A 26,279-nucleotide genomic window follows, 5' to 3' on the forward strand; every position below is an offset into this window, starting at 1 on the left:
GTTTTCATTTGTAAATTTCGAATGCTTATATATCCATTGTGTAGCCAGAGGTCTTCAGTTTTTCACCATAGAAGGAAGTAAAAAGGACTAACTTGTGAACTATCTGTGGGACTCAGAATTTAATCATATCCTTTTTGATTCATTATTGACTATAAATAAACACCATTTAAATAAGTTTGAGAGTACTTGATCTAAATTAGTTTAAGTCATCTCTACACAGATTAAGGGTCCAAAGATAGTTTCTTCAAGGTTTGGGACACATACATAAATTTAGGTTCTAGGTCTATTAGGTTGATTGCAAAACCACAATTACTTTTGCAACAACCTAATAATATTGTGCCATTTACAGAGGATTGGATCTGGTATAAATTATTGCACGCTCTGTTAGACTAGCCTTAAATAGCTATCCAGTCTCAGTAGACAAGTTAATTTCACAAACCATGCTGCTAAAAGGTTGTTTTCATTTTGTTTGTTGTATTTTTGTTCTCCCATCTTTTTATGTGAAGTGTTCTTTTGCCATCTTGGAATGGAAATTACGAAAAAACAAAACAAACTAATATGGTAGCTAACGAAGAGCAGACCAGTCAATGAAAGATATGTTGCCAAATTTGTGACTAGTCAGTGAGAAAATCTTAATTAATATAAGGAAGAAGTTTGGTATACTTTTGCAGTGGATTTTAAGAAGCACTTTGTAGTTGGAGTTGTAACAAATTTTAAGAAATACTTTTTTATTGAGGGAGCTGATAATTCTTTAAAGAATAAAACAGTTTGATAATCTTGAACTTACGGGAAAACTATTGGAAGTTGTTGATTTGATAGCTAATTTCACTGTTAGGTGATGTTTTCTTTTGGTTTTTCACCCCTACAAGCCATGCAAAATTACTGATCTGTTTTGATATTGAGGGAACCTAGTAATTTACACAAGTAATGCTTAGTCATTCAGTTAACTTGAGTACCTTCTGTATGTCAGGCAGTGCTACGTACCATGTTTCCCCGAAAATAAGACCTACCCAGACCATCACCTCTAATGTGTCTTTTGGAACAAACATATAAGACCCGGTCTTATTTTAACATAAGACCAGGTATTATATTATTATTACCTGGTCTTATATTAATGTTTGCTCCAAAAGACGCATAGAGCTGATGGTCTGGCTAGGTCTTATTTTTGAGGAAACACGGTAACTACTATTGTATAGGGTTGTTCTGAGATCAAGTATGTTAATTTGTATATAGCCCTTAGAGTAATTCTTGTTACCCAGCAAGTGCTACGTCAACATTGCTGCTCCTGCTGCTGCTGATAGATTTCCAGTTTGAGAAATTATTGGATCTTATTAACCAGTTAACTCAGTTACCCCAGTTAATTAGAAAGGGGCTTATAAAACCAAGTAATGAAGTTCCTTTTAACACAGCAATTGAATTACAATTTGGGGGTTTTAACTTAAATTAAACCTTGACATTATTTGTCACTATGAAATGAATTAATGAATCCAAGTGTTCTTTTAAGATGTGGAAACAGATCTGGTACTTTAAAGATCATTAATTACACAAACATTAATTATAAACGAATTTATTGAACATCTGTTATGGTAGGCTTTCTTCTAATTCAAGGTTAGCACTGAAGTTAAAGAGTTCTAGTGGATATTTATTTAGAAAGGGTTAGACATAAAGAATAAATGTGGTTATTCACCACTTAGGCAGTTACTGTTAGAGAGACTAAAATCACTGTTGTCACTCTAGAATTAGAATTGTATTGGCTTTTAATTCATAGAAAGCTAACTTGATTTCCTAAAGGTCTGCCTATATTATATTTGTCCTTTGTGTTCATACTTAAGCATGAACTTGGCAACATCTTAAAAAGTATAAAATGGAGCCTACACATTCATCGTAGCTTTCTGTAAACTGCTGTAAGGATGTTAGAGCATTTCCTTCAAAACTGAAAATTTGAGGAATGGGCAGTGCATTTTGAAGAAAATGATTTAGTTGCCTTTTGTTCTGTTAATTTCTTAAGCATTTTTTTTGCTTGATTAGACATCTAACTAAAACATAACCAAATTTTAGCCGTTTACAGAAACAAAGCTGTATGCTTTGGCTGCTGATCTTAAGCATTTCAGGTAAAAACAATGGGGCTACACGTACTACAAATCTGGTTAGATATCTTCTGTCGGCTTTCCTTTTGTTCACTTTTTTTTGGGTGTTAGGAATGCATTAAAACATCGTAGATTCCGATTTATTCAAAATAATCTATGATGTCTTTCCATGTGACTGTTTACATCTACTGTGTTTCTCTGAAAATAAAACCTAGCCGGACAATCAGCTTTAATGCGCCTTTTGGAGCAAAAATTAATACAAGACCCAGTATAGTATAGTATATATAATATAGTATAAACAGTATATATAGTATAGTATAACATAGTATAGTATAGTATACTATGCTATACTAGGTTTTGTATTAATTTTTGCTCCAAAAGACGCATTAGAGCTGATTGTCCAGCTGTTGATTATAGTAAGATTAGTGTTGCCTCAAACTATAATATTTTTGCTAATAATATATCAAATTGAACTTTGGTGTATATAAATCTTTGTTTATCCCTTTATCAATGAAAGGAATGTAGTATAAATGGGAACTGTGCTAGTGTCACTGGATCTTTGACTTGGTTGAGGAGGTAAGTTGTGAAGCAATTAAGAAGGTAGTGTGAGTGTCACATGAATTGGAAGTATTTCATCTGAGCTGAGAAGAATGTAGAAACTTCGATAGGAAGATTATTAGGTTTCAGAGTAGAAGTTCTCATGCTGCCTTGGTTTACAGCATGCTTAATGTATGAGTAATTTTTTTTCATGGTATCCTAGGCCTAAAGAAATAACTCAGGATTCCATTTATTTAGTAGTTTGGTCCTAACAACTTAAATATTTATGTTCTGATAACTTAGTAGCCCTTTAAACAAATGCCACACATAAATTGAAAGGGGAAATAAACCCAAATATTTTAATTTCATTCTTAACCACCATTATTTACTAATGCGATGTCTATGCCACTTGGACACTGGCAGTTTCTTAAACCTTGGAATCAGATTGGACATTGCCACCTTTATTGTTCTACACTAATTTTTGCCTTATACAGTTGGCCCTTGAATGATATGGGGATTTAGGGGTGCTGTTCCGTCAGGTTCATCAGTGCCAAAAACTTGTCCCTCCATATCCATTGGTTTCAGGAACACCCCACTTTCTTGCCCCCCACCCCCACAGATGCCAAAATTCGCAGATGCTCAAGTCCCCTATATAAAAAAGGGGTAGATCAATTCATGCAGGTGGTCTCTGTATCCATGGACTCCCAACTGCAGGTGGAAAATAGTACAGGTATTTATGGGGGAAAATCCATGTATCAGTGGACCTGCACAGTCGTGTTGTTCAAGGGTCATGTTGTTCAAGGGTCTCCTGTACTTGCTTTTTATCACAGGAGCTATCAAAAATCCAGCTTTTCAAAGATGACATCGTCAAAAAGAATGTAGCATGATGTGCAATTAACTCTGAACTACCTCAGGCTAGTAGTCCTGTGGTATCACATGTTGAGTATGGAAAACAGTAATGTAAATTGTTTTTGAATCACTAAGGCAGAACATATTTTCTGGAAATAAGCTATTATTTAACAAATTGAATAAATTTATCATCTTGAGTAGCCTGTTTAATACCCAAGGAAGTAGTTTATTCTTTTCTTGACTTGTGGATTTATACAGTTACACACTGAACGATGAGGATATGTTCCAAGAAATGCATCGTTAGATGATTTCATTGTTGTGCAAACATAGAATGTACTCACACAAAGCTAGATGGTATAGCCTGCTACACATCTAGGCTGTGTGGTACGCCACTCTCATACATGCAGTCTGTTGTTGACCACATCATTAAGTGGCGTATGACTGTACTTAGATGTTACGGTTATACACAGTATTCTAAAACTTGGATTGTGCAAGGCATTATACATAAACTCCACTTTTGCAGATCTTAATATTAAACTACAAAATGTTTTTCATTTTTTTAAACTGCTGTGTTCACATAGATCAGGCTAGCGAAATTGTCTTAATTTCATAGAACTATATAAATTGGGAAATAACAGTGCTAGCCATTTTGGACACACACACAGGACTTTCTTAAATTAGCGATGAATCTAAAAATAGCTAGATCACTTAATGAGGTAAATTATTTCATTTTAAAGTGATATTATATATACTTAGAATAGATCTTTTTTTGTATCCATGGCATACAGAAGTAACTGATATTGGAAGAAGTTTTGATGGAGGAAAGTAATTTGATGACTTATCTGTAGTTATTGAATAAGTATAATAGCATTCACCGTGAGCATGTTTGAAAACTGTTTGCTTTTTGGTAATCACCCATCATAGTGTTGGCATTGTGAAGGATGGTTAGGGTGTTCAGTGTCACCATATTTAGTGGTGAGAAGAGCTGTTTTACAAAATCACTATACTATATATAGCTCTGTCTTTTAAATAGTTCCTGATAAGTGAAAGCTGTTTTAGCTTTGTACTACTGTTCCTTACTGTTATCATTGAAAAAGTATTTTACTGATAGGGGCTATAAACAAAAATATGTTACATGGTAGGGAAAATAAAAGTGAATAAATATTTGTTTTTGTCATAGTCTCTTTCAGAAGTCTTGATCTATTATAAATTTGAATTACTACACACAAACCTGTTGGTGTATGCATTTTAATGTAGATAGCTTTTCTTTAGTAGAGTCACTCAGGTGACTTGATTGGATTGTAGTGGATAAATCTAAAAACTTAGTGTGAATAGAAAATTTATACCCACTTTAACTATTTTATTTTTAATTAAAATCTACATTCATTTATCAATCATTAATGTAGGACCAGCACCATTTCCCTGAATGTGGGTGGGCCCTTTGAAGTTCCATTATGCACTAAAATGTCTAGTTTTTAAGGTGGGGTTTAAACTCCAAACACAGGTGTTGTTGCTTTTGTGGAATTCCAGACCCCTTTCCCTCTTTTACAGTTATCTCACCCATTTGATGTGTGTGTGTGTTTGTGTGTATGTGTGTGTTGAGTTTTTCAAGCTTTTCTGAAGCATACAACTTAGGATACATATATGCAACTTTTTCTGTGTTAAGAGTTTATCATTTCATGTCAAATGTAATTAAGTTTATCCATCTGGTACAGACAGAAATGTATGTTTTATAGAATGTAAGGTTATTCCAATTCATTAGGTGAAAGTTAACAGCATAGTATAAAAGTCTGTACTGAATATTTTACCAAGTGCCAGGCAGTTGGTGTACTAGGTGCGTTATATACATTGTTTTATTTAAACAATAGCCACCATATTCTCATTTTACAAGTGGAACATTAGAGAAGTTGAACTTGTTCAAGGTCAGACATCAGTAAGAAAGCAGAGACTTGAACCTAGGCTTGTCTTACAACAAGAATGTGTTTGTTCTTTACCACTGTATATGTTACTCCTTTCAATCCTCATTCTTCATCTCCATGTAAATCTGTGTATTTGTAAAGCTTTTCTGGGAATAGGGAAAGTAGTAAATCTAATTACCCAGATTAAACAATGCCAGTCATTTATAATACACTTTGAAACATACCAAGAATTTCTTTGGGTCATGCTGAGTCAGGTTTTGGATTATTTAGAAACACTGTTTGATTTATTTGCATGTTTAGTTATGCCAGGATAAAGCCTATACTTTGTAAGGTAACCAGGTCCTAATAGTATTAGAATAGCGCTTCATAACTAGGAATTTCAGTACAGATTAACTTATAGAAGGGCTGTTTCAGGACATGACTGATTCACTTACATTATATTTTGAAGATTGTTCTAGAACAGTAAATATAAAATTGCCTCATAATTTTTAATGGCTGCGTAGTTTAATTCTATTGATGAATACACAAATTTGCATGTTTGGTTAAAAATTGCTGCTCTCCTTAGTACCCTCTTACAACCTTCTACACACATTTTTTTCACACATGCACAGGTGTATATATCTGTGAAATGAGTTTCCTACAAATGAAATTGTTTGGGTCAAAGGATATGTTGGAATTTTATTAGGTATTGCCACATTGTGCTCCATAGAGATTTTATCTACTTTGACCAGAAAGGAATGAGCAAATGAGCGTCTGTTTTCATACCCATGCCAACTTCTTTTATCTTTGTCAATATTGTAAGTGAAAAATGGAATCTCATTATGGTTTTAATTTGCATTTCTTTTGTATGAAATTGAACATCTTTACATGTATTTATGAGCCATTTGTATTTCTTTTTGGAATCTGAGACTAGTGCTTTTCTCATCTTTCCAGTATTGCTACCTAGTTTACAGTTGTTTATAAGGTGCTATTTAAAATGCATCCCAATAACAGAGAAGCTAAATTTTAAAAAATGTACAGTGTTACAGGATTGACAAAATTTAATACCTTTTCACATTCTTTGCTTATCTATGTTTGGTTGGCCTTTTTCTTAGTGATTTACAGACACTTTTAACAAAATTAGAATTCTGGATATAAGATGCAATTTTTGTCCAGTTTGCCATTTGTTCTTTCTTTGCTTTGCCGTGAAGAAACCTTGAATTTTACACAAGTAATTAATTAACCACTTTTTAAACATTGGATTGTGCATCAGACCCTGCCCAAGACTGCTTTAAATGATTTAATCCTTGTACTTTAGTATTTTGTTTTTGTTTTAAACATCTTTGATCAATCAGGCATTTGCGGGGGTGGGGGTGTGTGGTTCAAGATGAGAATTAAGGAAGGCATTCGTGTTTGCGAGTGTTCTCTCTCTCACACTCACTCACTGTTTCTACCTGCACCAAATAGCATAGTACTAAATTATTGGGGATTATTGCTTCCCTGCATAGACATGGTTTTAAATTTTTTCTGGCATTCATTTGGGAAACATTTTTCACTTTTCTGTGAATATTTTTCCTTTTTGATTTTTTTTTTTGAACCAGACTACGTGAGATGTTTTGAAAAATTATAAATATATGTAAACAAAACTATAAACAAGTAATAATACCACATTTGCAGCACATGTTTTACCATGCTTTGTATACATCATAGTTGTTGATGTGGACTGGGGTTGGGGTTGGTGGTTGGCTTGTAGTTGTGCTATGCCATCTGTGTGCGCCAATTGCAAAAATCCTTAAGCTAAGTTGATGCGGCTCAGTACACTGGGTTTGTTTTTTTGTTTATTTTACTCTATTAATTAAACAGTCATAATTGAAAATTTGAGCTTTTTTAACTTAACTCCAAGGATGGTTTGGCTGCTTAGGCATCTACGTTACTTAATCTACCTCTTCATTTGGACTAGTGCTTCTCACACTTTAGCTCACACTTTAGCAAGCATCAGAATGACATGAAAGCTTTTTAGAACACAGATTGTTACGCCCCACCTTCAAAATTTCTGATTGGGATAGGAACACTGATACTAGTCTTAGTAAGCTATTTTCCTGGTTTTGAGATCCTAGAAAAGTTAGCTGCTAATATTCTGTTTTCTTTACTGCAAAAGCAACTGATTTGATTGTATCTTTAAGAGACCTTCCAACTGTAAAAATGTCGTTTTTCCTGAGACTATTGTACAAACGGCAATCTTCTGATATTAACTGATTATGCAGGAGATAACTGTAGCATCTCATGGAATTGAATCACTGGGTGATGATCAAATTAGTGTTGAGGAATATCCAAGAGCCTGGCTCTGGAACCTGGAAGGCAGGGTTTGGGCTTAGTTGACCATTTAACTTAATACATGTAATATGCATAGTTAATAAAACAAATAATAGTTCCATTAATCTAATTTACAATATTTACAATCTGCCATTTGTAACATTTCCCCTTTTAGAAAAATATGAAAGAATGATTTTTTGGGTCAGCTCTGCTTTTGAATGCCTCGACTGCTGTGGTTGTCTGAAGTGTGATGAATGTGAGGAGGAAAAAGATCAAAATAAAGACGGTACTTTTTAAAATGAGTTTTAAGGAGTTTCCATGTTGAAGTCTGATACTTTATCAGTTCTGACTTTTCTCACATTTTTAATATGTGAAATTTATATGCATTTTACAGTCTGAGGGTCTTACAACTAATGGCAGTTTGGTGTTTGTCATTGCCTGTGAATTCTTGAACTTGATCTAGCTATACGTATTGGCACTGCAAATACGTAATTCACATTGGGACTACATGTTGAGTTTATTTTCTAACTAAAATGCCTTCGAAAATGTTACACTAGGGTTTCGTATTGAAATGAGTAGGCTTGGAAACAGTGGCATTGTGTAAATTTGATAGTATTTAAGCAAATATTTGTTGGAAGAGAGACTAATTTCTTTTTTTGCCTTGCAAAACAATACATAAGAACTTTATTGAATATAAGGAAGTTACCCACAAGTGGATGAAACTGGATTGTGTTTGCTACTGAGATAATGTGCGAAAAGATTGCCTATCTCATGTCAGTACTAACATCTGAAGGCAGGAGAAATTACCAAATATCCTCAGATAGATCAAAGACATTTCAAAGCAACGAGAGGCTATAATGTAGCTGATTCATGCACTGTGCTGCACTGTCGTTAAGGCACTGAGTCATAGTTTAATTGGCACTTCTTTTCTTTCATGGTCTTAATATAAAATAGTTTTACAGATAATGCTGTGTCAATTCCAGAAATGTGTTCAGGTGTAATAAAGAGGATTCATTTCTCGTACACTGTCAATTTGCTGAACTTACTGCTCCAACAGATGGCATCAGCTAAACATATCAAGTTGGTTCATGAAAGATTAGGTTAGACTAATTTGTGAAAAATCGAGCCAAAATAGTGAAGTCATAAATGATGACTTCAGATTTTATACTGCTTTTAAGTCTGTAAATAAAATCATGGATTTGTATTTAACAGAATGAGCTGTGACTTCAGCATTTGCAGGCTGACTTTGTTTTGTCCAGGCGCCAAACTAAAGATAAGTTGTAGATAGTTATTTTGTATTAGTGACAGTAGTATCCTGAATGGAAAGGACAGGAGATGGCTGACACAGAAACAGTTCTGCAAACCAACCTTCAGCTGAGTGCCTGGATTCCATATTAGCTGACCTGAGCCATCCCTTATCCTGGTTTCCCTTCTTTGGTTCTTTGATCTAGCTGATGTCATCTGACTTTGCTCTTCCATAGATATTTGTCAGCGTTTCTTTAGTACTAATGCTGCTTCTCATTTCCGTGAGTGTATTCCTTTTTGTGCTTCTTTAGCATCATTTCATTGAATTGGGTGGGGCAGTGGAAAGAGATGGTAGACTCATGTGCCCTCTTAGCTTTTTTGAACCAGGAACCTGTTGTTAGTTCAAGTGGGGAATTCTGAAGCCTTTAAAGAAATGTACATTTGAATGTAGTAACATTTTAGTGATGTGATGTCATAAAGCGACTTAAAGTCATTTTTTAGTTTTGTGTTGCAGGTTGAGTATATGTATGCTTCAGATTTTGCTTTGGCATGTGTGTAAAACGATGTGATCATTATGTTCCATAATCAGACATGTTTTCTCAGTGCATTTCAGCACTAACAGTCACACTTGACAAGATTTGATAATGCATCACTTCTTTGATATATACTCTTAAAATTTTTTCTTGAAACTTAATTTTGCAAAAGATTATTGAGATAATAGCACATTTGTTTTGGGCAAAGGTTTAATTTTGACTTACCTGATGTTTTTGCAATTTGCTTTTATGTCGTGAAGTTTAATTTTAAAATTCCCTACATGAAACTTGACCAGTACGTTCTTTGTGAATATAGGTACATGACTGATGGGATGTTACTTCGTGAAGCTATGAATGATCCCCTCCTGGAACGTTATGGTGTAATAATTCTTGATGAGGCTCATGAAAGGACATTGGCTACAGATATTCTCATGGGTGTTCTGAAGGAAGTCGTAAGACAGAGATCAGATTTAAAGGTGAAGTAATTTCTTTTACTTGTTTCATTCATTAAACATGTACATATGAGGTCTGACAGTTAAGTTCGCGAACTTGCCACCGTGCGCTTACATTGGCAGCACTGTACAAACAGCTCGGGAAGGTTTCATAACCTTGGTATATCAGTGTCTCACAGCTGTGTTCCTGTCGAAGTGTGGCGGTGTCTTGCTGAGTGGCGTTCATTATTGTTGCATGCTTTTGTGTGCCGTCGCAAGAATGACTGAGCTTGAATTAGAGCAATGAACAAACATTAAATTTCTTGTTAAGCTTGGCAAGAGAGGAAGTGAAATCAGGGACATGTTAGTCCAAGTTTATGGGGATAATGCCATGAAGAAAACGGCAGTGTACAAATGGATTAAATATTTTTCTGAGGGGAGAGAACGCATCACTGATGAAGAGAGGTCAGGGTGGCCAGTAATGAGCAGAACTGACAAAAACATTGCAAAAATTAGTCGAATTGTGCGTCAAAATCATCGGCTGACTGTGAGAAGCATAGCAGACCAAGTAAACATTCATAGACAAACAGTCATGAAAATGTCGGCATGAGAGAGGTGTGTGCAGAAATGGTCCTGAAGTAGCTCACCAATGAACAAAGGCAAAGGAGAGTAGAAGTTCGCCAAGACCTTTTGGAGAGGCAAGACGATGTTTAGGGCCATGTTAATCACTGATGATGAAACATGGCTGTACAAATACCACCCTGAAACAAAGCGTCAATGTGCACAATGGAAGTCAGCCAGCTCTCCACGACCAAAAATGTTCCGTCAGTCCAAATCAAGAATCAAAATGAAGTTGCTAATCTTTTTTTTGATATTAGAAGGATTATTCATTATGAACTTGTACCAACTGGATAAACAGTTAACCAAGTTTGCTATTTGGAAGTGCTGAAAAGGCTGCGTGAAAAGTTAGACGAAAACGACCTGATGATTTTCGCCATCAATTCATGGCTCTTGCATCACGACAATGTACCAGCTCACAGGGCACTGTCTGTGGGGGAGTTCTAAGCCAGTAAACAAATAACTATTGGAACACCCTCCCTACTCACCTGATCTGGCCCCTAATGGCTTCTTGTTTTACCTGAAGATAAAGGAAATATTGAAAGGAAGACGTTTTAATGACATTTAGGACATCAAGGGTAATACGACGACAGCTCTGATGGCCATTTCAGACAAAGAGTTCCAAAATTGCTGTGAAGGGTGGACTAGGTGCTGGCGTCGGTGCGTATCTTCCCAGGGGGAGTACTTCGAAGGTGACCATAGTGATATTCAGCAATGAGGTATGTAGCACTTTTTCTGGGATGAGTTCGCAAACCTAATTGTCACACCTCATATAAAAAAAAAACAGGGAACATGCTCATCACTCTAATCAAGTATAAAAAATAAACTGTAAAAGAAGCAACCAACAAGTACCTCTACTGGTGTTTTTCTTTCTTAATCTATTTTGCTGTCTTTGTTTTAGAGTTGAGCTATACTTTTACTTTTTAATACTGTAATTTTAAGCCAAATCTTTTCAATTTCTAACCCATCCAGTTTTTTATAATCTAATAGCGTGGTATTTTTGTAACCCTGCTGCTCACCCTACTCTATTAAGTACAGAGGCCTTCTTTAAGGATCAGATCTTTGTCCCTGTCCTAACAAAAATACACCCACTAGAATTCATAATGCTGCAGTGTGGGAATAATTATACCCAGAACAAACCACTCCTCAGAAATGTATTGCTTAGCCTAGTGTCTTGTTTTTTCTGTCTGTTATACCACGTAACCCTGGCCAGTGTTACTATGTTAATGAGGGCTTAAAACTAAATGTTCTAACATTTTTGTCTCCCAATGTTTATGAAGTTCCTCCTTTTTGCAGTACAGTGTTAATATATATATATATTTACAGAAGGATTGTATACTGGGCAGAAAGAATCTGGGTCTCAAAAATTGTTGATAGCTGAGTATGTTTTTCTTAGAAAAATTAAATTATGCTTTTAAAGAATATGTTTGAAGAACTATATGAATACTACCATTATTAAGCTTTATGAGCTATTTAAGTTTTAGGGAGAAACAAAGTAGAAATAAAGAATTTTGTAATAGACTTATTGGGGGAGGGGAGCCTTTTCTATTTAAGTAAATTTTTAGTGGGTTATGTAATGTATGATTTACATAGAGGGGTGATTGCAGTGTCATGCAGCCCTGCATCTGAACAGTCTTTTGTAGCTGCAGCTTTTCAAAAAGAAACCCACATTTATTTTAAGAATTTTTACAAAGAAGTCATGCTTATTAAAGGTGATTTGGAAGAAGGGAGAAAGTTTATACCTATACCACTGGGGTTTTTGTTTCTTTCATTTTCTTTTTCCCTCACGTGTAAGGTTGTGTTTGGATAAATGTAGCAGTAATCATACTACACTTTAACCTTTTACATGTTATGTAATTTTATAAACTTTGGTTTTTAAGGTATTATTTCATGAAGATATTGTAGTTTATTGGATGTGAGGTTTATTTCTACTTTTTTAAAATGTAAATTATTATAGTCCAGTCTTGTGTTACTTGATTTAAGTCACAATTTATGAGCATGAAGACTTGTAGGGTTCTTTATAACGTGTGTGTGTGTGTGTGTGTGTGTGTGTGTGTGTGTGTGTGGCAGTAAACGTTAATGTACTTGTTTTTTCTTTAAGACCTTATATAAGAATCCTTAAAGACAGCTTCAAATAATTTACTGTTTTCTTTTCAGGTTATAGTTATGAGTGCTACTCTAGATGCAGGAAAATTCCAGATTTACTTTGATAATTGTCCTCTCTTAACTATTCCTGGGCGTACACATCCTGTTGAGATCTTTTATACCCCTGAACCAGAGAGAGATTATCTTGAAGCAGCAATTCGAACAGTGATCCAGATTCATATGTGTGAAGAAGAGGAGGGAGATCTTCTACTTTTCTTAACTGGTCAAGAGGTATCGTCATTATTTGCTTCATTATTCAGCCTTTGGCATATTCTTTTAACCCAGCATTTAAAGTTTTTTTTCAAACATTGTATTTATATATGAGATAATAATCCCTTTTATCCATGTACTCTAAGAACACCTTTTTATACCGTTAGCATTTGTATTCTAGTTAATTATCCTAAGAATGTTAAATGCTTTTAGAATTTCAAGTTTTAGCAGTTTAGTCTCGATTTTGTAGAGATCTAGTTGGTCAGTGGTGTGATAATTTACAGTTTGGCTGAGGTATGGATTTGAATCACAGCTGCTGTGAAATCAGGTTATCATAGTTATTTTTAGCTTGTGAGTGAGCTCTGTAACTGAGGCGCCCATCCACCATGAAAACAAATGTTTACGTTTTGTTTTGGTTTTTCCACATATTCAGTGACAATTGGAAAGAATCACTGAAATTTCTTAGTTAGAATTTACCTCATTTTAAGGTTGAATTTTATTCTCAGGTGCAGCATTTTCCAAACTTGTTTCCAACAAGATGTTTATAGGTATGCTGTGAAAATCTTAAGTGGCTACATACATTCAGGAAAAGCTGTCTGGATAAAAGTTTTTATAAAACCTTTTACAAGAGGTTTTCTTAGAGCCTGTCATTTACTCTAATAGGCTTTGTGAATTTTCTAGAATGTGCTTCTAAAACTAATATACATGCAGCACACTATAAAACCTGCAGATTCTGATTCAAAGGTCAGGTGGGGCCTGAGATTGTGTATTCCTAACAAGCTTCCAAGTAATGCTGAAGTTCTTAAGGATTAAGTAGCACGGTTTAAGAGCGTACTGTTCCATAGAACTTTCTGCAATGCTGGAAGTGTTCTTATCTGCTATTCAGCATGGCTTTTGTATATTTGAAATGTGGCTAGTGATAGGAGGGACTAATTTAGTTTCATAAAATTTTAGTAAATTTACATTAAATATCTGTGTGCTGACTCCTGTTACAGTTTTTGTATGGCCCACTATTTTAAGAACTGCTTTTACATTTTTAAAGGGTTGTGAATAAAAACAGTATGCAATAGAGATAGTATGTGGATGCAAAGCCTGAAATAGTTTGGCCCTTTGCAGTGAAAGACCTGACCTTTGCTCCAGAACGTTTTTTCTCAAGTATGGTCAGTGGATTGATTGCCTGCTTAGGTGGGGAGAGTTTTTTAAAACAAAGCAGGTTCTTGGCCCTGTTCCAGACTTGCTGAAACAGGTGTAATTTGAGGGTAAAATAGAGGAATCTGCATCTTTCACAAGTTCCTCGGGTCATTTTATATTCCTTGGGGTTAAAGTTCACTGCTCCAGAGGAATGTTTTAGCCAGTATGCCTGGGGTGCATTAATGACACCACCCTAAATAGTGGGGTGGGAAATTGCCCTACTTCTCTCACAGGTGTGCTGTGGGACTCACCTCCTACCTCCACTAGCATGTGAACTCTTGTTTGTTATGCTAAACGGAGATGTTTAACATAGAATATTTGAGCAAATGTTACTGTGTTAAGAGCTATAAATGTTGGCTGATGTTTTTGTCCATTCAATATTGTCTGTATGATTTATAATTTGTGCTCCATTGGCCATAGTTTCTTTTCTGTAGAGCAGGGTTTTTCAACCTCAACACTATTTACATTGTAGGCCAATTCTCTGTTGTGGGGTGCCCTGTGCATTGTAGGGTGTTAATTAGCATCTCTAGCCTTTGCCCATTAGATGCAGAACACTCCCTGCCCCAGTTTTGACAACCAAAAATGTCTGCAGACATTGCTACATGTCCCCTAGGAGGGTTCCAAATCATTCCGAGTAGAGAATCATATTTGTTCTTTTGGGAAATAAGATGTGTTGCAAGTTCAGTTTTACCGATAAACCTCTGTTGGTACTGGTAAAGGAAGATACTCCTTTTTATGCGTTTTGAATGGACGAATTTTTATATATTTTGTATGCAAGAGTTCTAAATGCTTTTTTGATGGCATAAAAACCGTACTTATACTGTAATGTAGTGTGAGATATTCATTTTTGTCTTATTTTGTATGGCCTTTAATAGTTTCTCACTTCCCTCGAAGTACACAGCGTTTTTTCTTAAATGACCAAAATAGTTATTATGTTCAGATAACCAAGCATATTAGAATTCTATTAGAAATATCAGATGGCCTCATGGTGAGGACCTGACAGACTTTTAGGAGTTAACTTCTATAGTTGAAGTTTTGGCAACTATTCCTATAGCAGGGGACTGGAAAGGAAGTAAGCCCGTGGTTTTCAAGAGTGTGCTAGAGAGGGAAATATGTGTCTTTCAAGAAAGTGTCACTGTAATTGTGAACCTCGTGTGTGTGTGTGTGTGTGTGTGTGTGTACTGTTAGGTTTTTAAGTTCCCTTTAGGTGACTAGTCTTGAATTTGAAGACGGGCGAAGGTAGCAGAATATTTAATGTATTTTGTTTTATTGATTGTGTGTAGTAGCAGTGATTTAAAGATAAGTAAAATAATTGTTTCTCATGTTTGTGACTGTTATTTTTACTTAGTTAAATGGTAGATTTTGGGAATTCATTCTCATGCCTTCATAAATTTGAATAGCATCCATAAAATTTAGTTTATCTCATGAAAATTTAAAATGAGTTTTAAGATCATTATCATTTTGACCACTTAAACCAAAGTGCTTCTATAATCATCTGACTTAATTTGGGAGAGATCGTTTTTAATTAGTGAAAGTTTGGGAAAGACTTGAATTCTAGAATGTTTTTTTATGTTGTTTTATGTTAATGCTTAAAATCTGGACTAATGAATTCCTTCGGGGTGCTACACTACTGAATTAGATAAGAATGATTGTAAATATCAATTGTTTGTAAATGCACACTTGATTGAAGATACTGAAATCCTTTATTCTTTAAGCAGCACATTCTTTTATCTTTAATTTTACTGAGTAAAATGTCTTTTCCACATGTAGTGAGTTCAGCCTCTTTAGGGATCATTTTAATTTACTAACATAGTTGATGCTTTTGGAGCTGAAAGTCTTCTTAAACCAGAAACTCTTGAACTTCTGTCTGATTTCTCAGTATTGCTCATGACTGAGCAGATGGTTGCTTTATGCTGATGATTGTCAGTGAGTTTTGTGGTCTTCTGAACTGACAATATTGACTTTATCGAGGTGGGTAAGCTCCAAGGGAAAATTTTGCTGCAGTTTTAAAACTTGTTTTTATATAAAAAACATAAGTCGTGTTTAGAGATGTCTTTGTATCCCATGAAGTAGTGATTTTGTTGTAGCTCCATATCGGCTTAGATTGGGATAGTCTAGTCCCAAGTAAAGTTGGAATTACCTTGTTAAAATTCTGGAATCTACAAATGTACGATTTGGGGCACTTAATTTTCTTGTACTGTGTGTGAAATCTGGATGTTTGGTGATTTCTAATCATTTATTTTCCCGTCAAATATGGCTAAATTAACAAAATTGCAAATATTCTGAATTTTGGCGGCTGTTTTCCTTTTTTATTTTAGAAAAAAATTAATTTTGTGTTTGCATACCAGCAGGGGGCATTCTAATCTAGATACAGCATTTGAAAGCAAATTTTTTCTGAAAATATTTGTTTAATTTGTTGTGTTTTTCTTCCAGTGAATGACATTCATTCATTTTCTTTTAGAAATTTTAGGTCTCAAAGAGAACTATTAACATCAAATCCTTAATACCATGTTTTCCTGGAAATGAGACCTAGCCTGGATCATTAGCTCTAATGTGTCTTTTGGAGCAAAAATTAGTATAAGACCCGGTCTTATTTTAATACAGTATAAGACTGGGTCTTATATAATACAATATAATATAATATAATATAAATGTGATACATAAATATCAGGTCTTATATTAATTTTTGCTCCAAAAGATGCGTTAAAGCTGATGGTCCAGCTAGGTCTTATTTTCGGGTAAACACGGTAGTAATTTTCTGTGTCACAATGTTTAAGACCTTACACATTTGGAATAGATGACGAAAAATATTCAAGATTTCAAAATTTTAAGTATTCAAGACCTTTGTGTTCTTTAGCATGGAAAAAAGTTGTACTTTGATTTAAAATCATTTCGAGGAAAATTAACCTAGTTTGATATAATAGAAATACGAAATAAATTTAACTGAAAAGTTTTTCCTTTTGTAAAAAATCTGTGTTTTGAATAAAAGATTTGTTGATAAGGATAGTTTCTGATTGGGTCCTTCATTGGACAGAATGCCAAATCATTTAACATACTTCTGAATTTAATTGAATTAATGCTTCAGTGAAATTTAAAATACGTCTCTCTCCTGATTTTTAAGTCCCTTTGCCAACCCCGAGAGCCTCCACCTACCTCTCTCAGTCTTTCACATTTTCTCATACTGATGGTGTCCTCTCTTTAAACCTGGATTTGAATGCAAATGTATTGTGAAATAGTTTTCTGTGGTGGGGAAATTTTTGAAGATACTCTAAAATATTTGGATTAGCCTACTTCTTAAGTACGTTGATGATGTAGAGGTGTGTGTCCTCATTAGGAACATGAAAAAATCTTCCATATAATTGTGTTAGTGACAACATGACATTAAAGACTAACTGGCTTTTTAAAAAATCTGTTAGGTTGGTGCAAAAGTACTTGTGGTTTTTGCAATTTTTAAACCTTTTAAACCACAGTTACTTTTTAGCACCAACCTATTGGCACATCAATTTTAGATTGTAAAAGTTAAAAAGGTTATGAGTACAATTAAATATTCCTGGATGAGAATTTTCAATTTGAATGCAGTTTGTTGAGAATCAGAACATCCAATGACTCTTAAAAGGAGTGTGGGATGCCAATAGGGCAGTTTGTGTTTATTTGGCTACAGCAGTCATAAAGTTTCTTGGATTATTTTGGAAATCCCAATGAAATTTGTTAAATCAGTTTTGATTACTAAATTGAAAATATGGCCCATAAAACTCGGAATGTGATAAATACTTAAAATGTTCAGTGTATATTCGTTTTGTTTACAAACTCAAACTTTTATTTTGTAGGAAATTGATGAAGCCTGTAAGAGAATAAAACGTGAGGTTGATGATTTGGGCCCTGAAGTTGGTGACATTAAAATCATTCCATTATACTCTACACTCCCACCTCAGCAACAGCAACGCATTTTTGAACCTCCGCCTCCCAAAAAACAGAATGGAGCAATTGGAAGAAAGGTAGCATAGAAATGTTCTTTATAAACATTTCGTGTGTACTTTAAGAGTTGTCTATGAGACAGCAAACCTGATTGAATTACAGAGGACTTAAGTTACGGGTGGTTGTGAACTGAATTATACATGACAAAATCATCTGCGTTTTAAAAGTCAGTAGAAGGAAACGTATTCAGGGGGACTTTTGCATATCATTTGACCTCAGAGAAAGAGCAGGGGCAGCTTTCCCCCTCTTAGGAAGTCACCTCTTAGCAAATGGAAGGTTGGTTAGAGTGGGTTAAGAAAGGGGAAAGATAGCCAAGTGCTCTCGTTCTTCCCTTAAATCACTTGGCAAAAGCTAAGCACTTTTTTCTTCAGTGCCTTGGCTTCTGCCTAGAATTTTCTTCAATATCTAACCAGTGTCATTTCTATAGGTATAAAATGTTGACTGCACAGATCTCTTAGGTAGCACAGATTACACTGCATAGATAATGTGGGTTTCTTGCGGGCAGGATCTGTGGATCTTTTGGTGTAGGTGTGTGCCTGGCACAGGAAGGGAACAAGGATTTTTCCAACCCTGTTTCTGGGTGCTTTGTTGGGGATTGGAAGGGGATCTGAGTTCTAGCTGGAAACTGCAGCTATGCTTTTGTTTTTTAAGAATACTAGCATCTAAAACAAAATAGGCCCTTGTAAATAATCCACTATAAGTTTGTTGAGTATATTTGTGTAGAAAGAAGTCTTTTATCTGAAATACTTATTTATTATGTACTGGTCAATTTTGGAATCTGTTGCTTTTCATATATGTTTTTGCTAATATTTTCAATGATTTGAAAAATTACAAATTAATAAATATATTAACTATATCATGGCTTAGTATTTCTTTACATGGCTGTGTAAAAGTTAAATGAACCTAAAATATTTTTCAAAGTGAAAGAACTTACTGAATGGAAATACATCACCAGCCTAGTGGAATTGAAATTAACAGGCTGATGGGGGGAAATCAGTTTTTGAATTTTTCATAGATCAGCAAGAGTCATGAATGACTTAAAAAATAGCTTCATTAATATTGTACTTCACAATTATTGTCATGTTGTCTGTAGAACAACTTCAAATATTTTTCTCTTGTTACTTTATGCGCATTCTGAACTTGGGCAAGGTGGGAAATAGAAGTTTTATGAGATACATTTAGTATACAGTGTTTTTGAAGGTGATTTGTTCACTGAAAATACTAATTCTCAAGTTTTTAGCTTGATTCTATAGTATCAACAGTGTATATAAAGTAGCAATTTTTTAGCATTTCCATAGTAATGAGTTAATGCATCCTCCGGGCAGAGGATTTAATTTTTCTTGAAATCAAGTGCATTTTGTATATCTGCATTTGTGTAATTTTAAAATGGTTTTTATCTATCCTTGAGTAAAATTGGCATACAGCAAGATTTAATGTTGTCTTTTCATGTTATTCATTTCATTCCGTTTTAAGTTACTTTGAGATATATGGGCCCACACTTATTAAAACTCATTTTACATGTGAGCCCTTCTTTGCTCTGTTAATTTAGGTGCCAATTCAATGCATGAATCTGCAATTTAAACCCATGGAGTAGAATTAGTTTTTTTGTGTGTTTAAACTATTGCTTTCTGTGTTCTTGTGAATGCTAAGGATATTGAGGAATATTTTTTCACTGAAAAGTGATTCTTTGAGCAGCTGGTTATAATAGAGATGATGGGGGACCATTGGGGTCCCCAAAGTTTGGGCTTACCTTGGCTTTTAATTTAGAATCGTAACCATGGGCCGATGCAACTTCATCATCCATTGATGGTACTTCGTTCAGCTATTGATAGTCATTTGTTCAGCTAGAGCTATAGGATCTCTTATTGGGAAATCATCTTTATCAAATAAGTCATCTTCATCTTAAAGGTTGAGAAGAGCACTGTCATAGCTTCCCTGGATGATTGGAGAGAGGAAGGACTTCCTTGGCAATTGATACATCATTTGTATGTTGAGGAAGAATACTTTGAAGCCCATGTTTAAGGGAAAATGAAAATATTTTATAGAAGGCCAGTTCATAAAGGAGGATTTACTCCACAAGGAGGTAGGGGTGCCAACTGAAAACCTGGGAGAACTGAAACACACTAGCCAAGATGAGCAAGTGACCACCAAACCCAGGGCCTGGCCGGCCCAGGTAGAAAGGGAGAAGGGATTGGTGAGTTTACGGGGAAGGAGACAAGGGTAAGAATTATGGTTCACACGCGTTCTATGAGGGAGAGCGGGTGGATGGATACTAGAACGGGAAAAACTAGTGTTTTCCTGTTGTTAACAAATGACACAACTTTGATAATATCCTGTCTACCTTATAAAACAAAGAACTAGAGGCCAAGGCTTGACCCCTCCATCAGGAATTTATTAAACATTACACTGTGCCAGTTACTGGAATGGAGCTTTCATTCAAGAGTGTTAACTGTCACTGATGGTCACAATTAATTTAAAATTACGTAGGAACATTTAGGGACTTCCTGCTTCCAGTTGTGTAAAACAAAATTCAATTTGATTCATTTTGTTAAATTGTTTTAATTCTAATTGTTTTGTTCTAAAAGAAAGATAATAGCATAGAGCGGAGTGTAATTATTGAAAGGTTTGGAACAAAGAGAATTATTTAATAGTTTTTAAAATTCCACCAAAATAATTGTAATTTGTATTACTGTATATTTGGTGGGTACCTTTTAGAAGGTAGTGTCTTGTTATTTTTCTTTATATTTATGCAAAATAGTTTATAATTTTTGGTCAAACTAACAAAGCTTTTTAAAAGTGTTAAATTTTTTAAATGTAGCCTATGTTACAGGTAAAGTTTTATGGGCATCTGGGGGACTTAACTAGCATTCCTTTTACAACTAGTTACTTAGTTCCATTTAGGTAGATTTCTAACATAATGCGTGCTAATGGTGAACTGTTTCAAGTTTCTAATGATTAAGAAAGGTTGAGAATGCAATACATGTATTTATGTGAGGGATAGATATTTTTACTTATTTTTATAATAATGCTTGATGTTTATTCAAGTATTTGACTTTAAGCTACAGCAACAGCATTCGTGTATACATATTAAAGTTTACTCATCAGTAAATCACTTATATATCTTTTGACTGAGACTTATAATTGCTGCATTATAGATTTGTTATTAAAATCTAGCAATTATTCTTTGATTTTATTTAGTTTTCATTTTGTCCATACAAATACCTGATTTTTCTGTAGCCTATCTTACAGTTTACTAATTAACATAGCTCAGAGCATACATCGCTCAATAAAAAAGAGAAATGGCCCTTGTGGAGATGGATCTATAGTTTCAAAGAGAGACTTAATGATCCACTGTTTGAAGATAACTTGGTGTGGTGCTGCTGGCATGTGTACAAACAAATAAGTTAATATCCATTCTGAATTGGAGACCTCCTCAGAGTTCCCTGGAGACTAAAAATCCAAAGTAGTTTAACCTAAGTGTATTGTTATGTCCCAAAAATTATTCAAGTAGAGCAAGTAAAGTATGCTGAGTTCTACTACTTTGAAGTGAACTTACTGAAATAAATCATAGTGGATTCCAATAGAAGGTATAGTGTTGAGGGTATAATGTAGCTGTATCCTAAAACTAGATGAAAGCTTACTGTTCACACACTTAATATACAAAAAGAAAAAGGGCAAGAATATCAAACTTTTTGCCATAGAGTTTATTTGTATTTGGGGTTATTTACCTGAAACAGTTATTTGGCCAATGAGGTTTGAACACTTTTTAAGGCCCTTTGAACACTTATTGCCCAGTTAGAGTCTAGAAAGCTTTTACCATTTATATATATAGTCCCATTGGTCATGTGTTTGCCCCTGGACAAATTGGGGATGAATTTGTTGTGTTCTCACCAGTTCTTAATTAGATCAGATGCTGTTTTACATCTAGAATATACTTAGGGCTTGCCTCTCCTCGTTGCTAAGATTTCAAGTCAGCTAGATAACTTTTATCATCTCATTTATTTGTTCTTTTGCATTATGTATGTGTATGTTTTATTTAACCATAGCTAGCTTTATTATTCCTCGAGCTCTAGTCATTAGAAGTACCCTCAAAGACATGCAGTTTGTTACATGAATTTTCCTCCTCTTTGTCCCCAAATCTAGCTCTTAATGGGTTCAGAACCATGCCCTTTTTTTCATGGTGATAGACACACTTTAGTAACTGTTAAATCTATGATAGATAGGTCCTACTCAAAAAAATAATTGTTACTACTTTAAAGCTTTTTTACCAGTTTACTTTTAATCTTTGGAGAAAGTCCAGAGATCATCCTTCTGTAAGGTCGTTTTTAACACTCATATTTTAGAGTTTGACTTTTAGATGGCAGAAGACTCAGTAATGACATGGCGCTTGCCAAGTTGGCATGATCACCTGATTCTTAAACACTTGGGGAATCACACATTCTCACCTCCTTTTAAGTATTTCATACTTTGTCACAAACGTAGAAACAAAAAATGCACACCAAATAAAATTATTTTGTGGAGAGAAATTAACTATTTTTAAATAACTCTAAAGAGTTGGTAACATCAAGAAATTCTTATTCCATTGTCTGTATTCTATTCTAGAAGTAGTAATATGTGCAATGCATTTTTTCCAAGTAACTTTTTTTTTAAAAAAGCTATTCCATTGTCCTAAAGATCTATCCAGAACTATATCAATTTTCACTCCAGAATTCCAGATGACCAGACCTCTTATATAATCACAAACATGTAATAAGTTCTTTATAGTTTATAATTTCGTATTTTTTATCTTTCTTTTTTTCAATCTTGTTTTAGCTAGACTGATCAGAGTTACCAAAGAAAATTGAAGCTTGATAGTGTTAAAACCTTTCTACTACTACTTAGCTACTTAGGTTTGACTGCTGGCTCTGCCACCTACCTCTAAATTCATTGCTGCTTCTCCTACGAGACACTTTCTATAACAATATTAAACTCAGGTTCTCTTTATTCAAGCTCACCTGTCAACTTTATATACCTTGTTTATGTTTGCTTTCGTTCTAGTTATTAACCATCCGTGTCATCTAAATGTCTTTAAAAATGTATTTTAGTCACATCAAAACATCTTGTTTTCTTATTCATTTTTTGATTAGCAGTCTTTTAAACCGATCAATGGAAAAAGGACACATTTTGTTTGTAGACATGTAAATCATTTTAAAATAATCTCCTGTTAGTGAATCTCCAGTAAGTTTTTAAATCTCCAAGATCTCCTGTTTGCATGAGTTGTTTTGTTGATGTGCCTAGGGACCTTCTTGCCTACCATGTTTCCCCGAAAATAAGACCTAGCCGGTCCATCAGCTCTAATGCGCCTGTTGGAGCAAACATTAATGTAAGACCCGTTATTATATTATATTATATTATATTATATTATATTATATTATATTATATTAGTTATACCCGGTCTTATTTTACTACAAGTAAAAGTAAAACTTACAGTAAAATAAGACCAGGTCTTATATTAATTTTTGCTCCAAAAGACGCATTAGAGCTAATGGTCTGGCTAGATCTTTTCGGGGAAACTCGGTATGTGTCCTTTTTCAAACTGAACCTTTTGTTGCTAGTGCTCGTCCCTTTTCTCTTGTGGGTAAATCCCTCCTTACCTTCAATATCGCCTAAATGCCATTTTCTCAGGAAGCTTTCCTTGTGGAAGTAAACCCTTTTTAAATCTCACAGGGCATCTTTGGTGTCATTTACACTTTCTATCCATGTCTAATCTTCCTTTACAAACTGTAAAAGCTATAAGAGCAGACTCTGTATCTGATTTATCTTCTGTGTCAGCTGCTTGCATGTACAGGCATCTCCCACTTAACGGCAGTAATCTGTTCCTGAAAATCAGATGTTCTGAGTAAAAATACTAATGATCTCATTTTTCCATTGTTTAAAAAGGGAAAAAACATGTAACATGTTATTCTCAAGTCCCTAATCAATTTCCTAAAACACCTAAAATATTGTAAAACACCACATAAAAAAGCAAGCTATCATATTAGTATGTGAATGCTTTAAACATTATTCCCTGTCAATGAAAAGTTCAACTGATTCTTAAAAATTGAGTTTATGCAGTGACATATTACGTGTCATCCCCTTTGAGATTGTATAATTTTCTAAAACATCTCCATTTCATTCTCATGATCTGCTAACTCTTCTTGGATTGTAGCTTGAGATTCCCCCCCCCCCCCCATGTGCCATTTTGTTTAAAATGTTGAGTTTTGGTAGCACAAAGTTTTTCTTTGTAAATATTGCCTGAAAGTTTTGAAAGGTGTACATGTTTTATGGAGTTTTGATATTAACCAAGAAGTGTTCTTGGAGACATTTCGTAAGGTAAGCTGTATTGCTTTATTGATATTTTCGTTTTGATGCTGTCCTTCTGTTTGAATAACCAAAACATAATTTGTTGAGTGATAACCTGAAGTAATAGCTTTTGTTGAAAAAGGAAGTTGCTTTGATGAGGTAAATAAAATTTTGAATTCTTAAATATTAGTCTTTTTGTAGCATTGGCCATTGAAGATCAAACCTTTAAGTTTGTTTACTGGATTGAAATTCGATGTTAGTGAAAGTTAATCTTACTGTTATTCGAATTTTGACTCGTGATATCATTTATGTACTATTTATTTCTAAACAGGTAGTTGTGTCAACTAACATTGCAGAGACATCTTTGACAATAGATGGTGTGGTATTTGTGATTGATCCTGGATTTGCAAAGCAGAAGGTACATACTAGTATGATCGCCGTATAGTTTATAAATTAGTGTTAGCTTAACAGTACTTACTGCCTACTCATTTAATGGCTGAAATTTAATTTCTGAATTCTTTTTTTAGAATTATTTTTCTGTTGTGTTTCATTTTTCAGACTTCCATTATTTGAGCCATTTGTGCTCTAACTGGCTCTAACATATTAAGCCCATGTTTAGTGTATAATCTTACGCTTTTTCTTTTGTGGTTTTATTTTTAAGCCTGCATTTCCTTTGTTTCTATATAATAATGGGATTTTGGTTTGTATGTTTATTTACGGAATATGGGGGTAGTCTTAAGATTACAGGACTATCCCTGCAGATAAGTTACTTACCAACTAAATTAGAGTTCCTGTTATATGCCAGGCATAGTATTTGGGGAAAAGGTACTGTGTTAACCTTTAGTTACTGAATCCCAAGCACTTTTGCCAAATGAAATGACTACTCAGTAAATACTCTATGTTTTATTATTTAAAGATCTTTGATTACGTTTTATATCAAATTTTATGTAATTGGGAAAATTTGTTGTACATAATATTCATGTTTTTTGATGGAAAACTTTCCCTTTAAACTGAAAGTTCATAACTGACTTCTGGACCAAGTTTAAAATATTTTTCTTGATGTCCACTCTGAACATCAGGTGTTAGAATTGACAGGTTCTGTTCAGGCAGAAGCCTTCAGTGCTATCCACTATAAAAGCAAGGTGTAAAACTGGTCGAACTGAAATTATTTTCAATTAGGAAAAGTAAAGATGATCTATGTGTTAGATAAGAGCTTTTTCATGTTAGCTTCAATCTTTCAGAACAGAGTCAGAACATCTGAAAGGAAGTTAAGGTATTAGGATGACGACTTCTGCTTCTGTGACAGTGTGATTTGTGGTGGTCATCATACTGTGTTTCTTTTGGGAATTAGCTATGGGCTTTGGGTACTTCCGTTAGATCACAGTTTTGTGTTTAATTGAAGAAAGAGTCATTCTTCTGTTGTTTCCATTCTAATAGGTGTACAATCCTCGAATCAGAGTTGAATCCCTTTTGGTGACAGCTATTAGTAAAGCTTCAGCTCAACAAAGGGCTGGTCGAGCTGGACGTACCAGACCTGGGAAATGCTTCAGACTTTACACAGAGAAAGCTTATAAAACAGAAATGCAGGTACGAGGTTTTACTGTATCCTTCCTACGTGTTTGGAAGATTAAGTTGGATTTGTTACCACAGGAAAATTGCTTCATTTGCTTCATCTTACCTTTTCGCACCATAAACTTCTTAGTATTTTCCTGAGTGAGATTATTGGTATGGTCTAGCACTGCAACTCTTGTTACACTTGGAAGTGAAGGTGGGCAGCAGCAGTAACGCTTTGAACCCTATAAAGATAATTCACAGAAAGTGTCATTCCTTTTGAATCTATTCCACAAGTATATTTCTCATGTGAGTCAGTGGTGTAGAAATAATGCAAAGTAAATAACTAAGGAGGCAGAGAATAGATGTGTTTTG

The 26,279-nt window shown here is 34.5% G+C and overlaps 1 protein-coding gene across 1 annotated transcript in view; it reads left to right on the forward strand.

The window, feature by feature from the left end:
* DHX15 (DEAH-box helicase 15) overlaps positions 1 to 26,279 on the forward strand; it is a 53,264-nt gene that overhangs the window by 14,892 nt on the left and 12,093 nt on the right. The window contains exons 4-8 of the mRNA XM_081033669.1: positions 9,779 to 9,938; positions 12,669 to 12,887; positions 17,885 to 18,052; positions 24,685 to 24,771; positions 25,791 to 25,940. Of these exons, the coding sequence (XP_080889795.1) occupies positions 9,779 to 9,938; positions 12,669 to 12,887; positions 17,885 to 18,052; positions 24,685 to 24,771; positions 25,791 to 25,940 (784 nt within the window). The remainder of the gene's footprint in view (positions 1 to 9,778; positions 9,939 to 12,668; positions 12,888 to 17,884; positions 18,053 to 24,684; positions 24,772 to 25,790; positions 25,941 to 26,279) is intronic.

The sequence above is a fragment of the Rhinolophus hipposideros genome (assembly GCF_964194185.1).
Source record: "Rhinolophus hipposideros genome assembly, chromosome: 1".
NCBI classification, from domain to species: Eukaryota; Metazoa; Chordata; class Mammalia; order Chiroptera; family Rhinolophidae; genus Rhinolophus; species Rhinolophus hipposideros.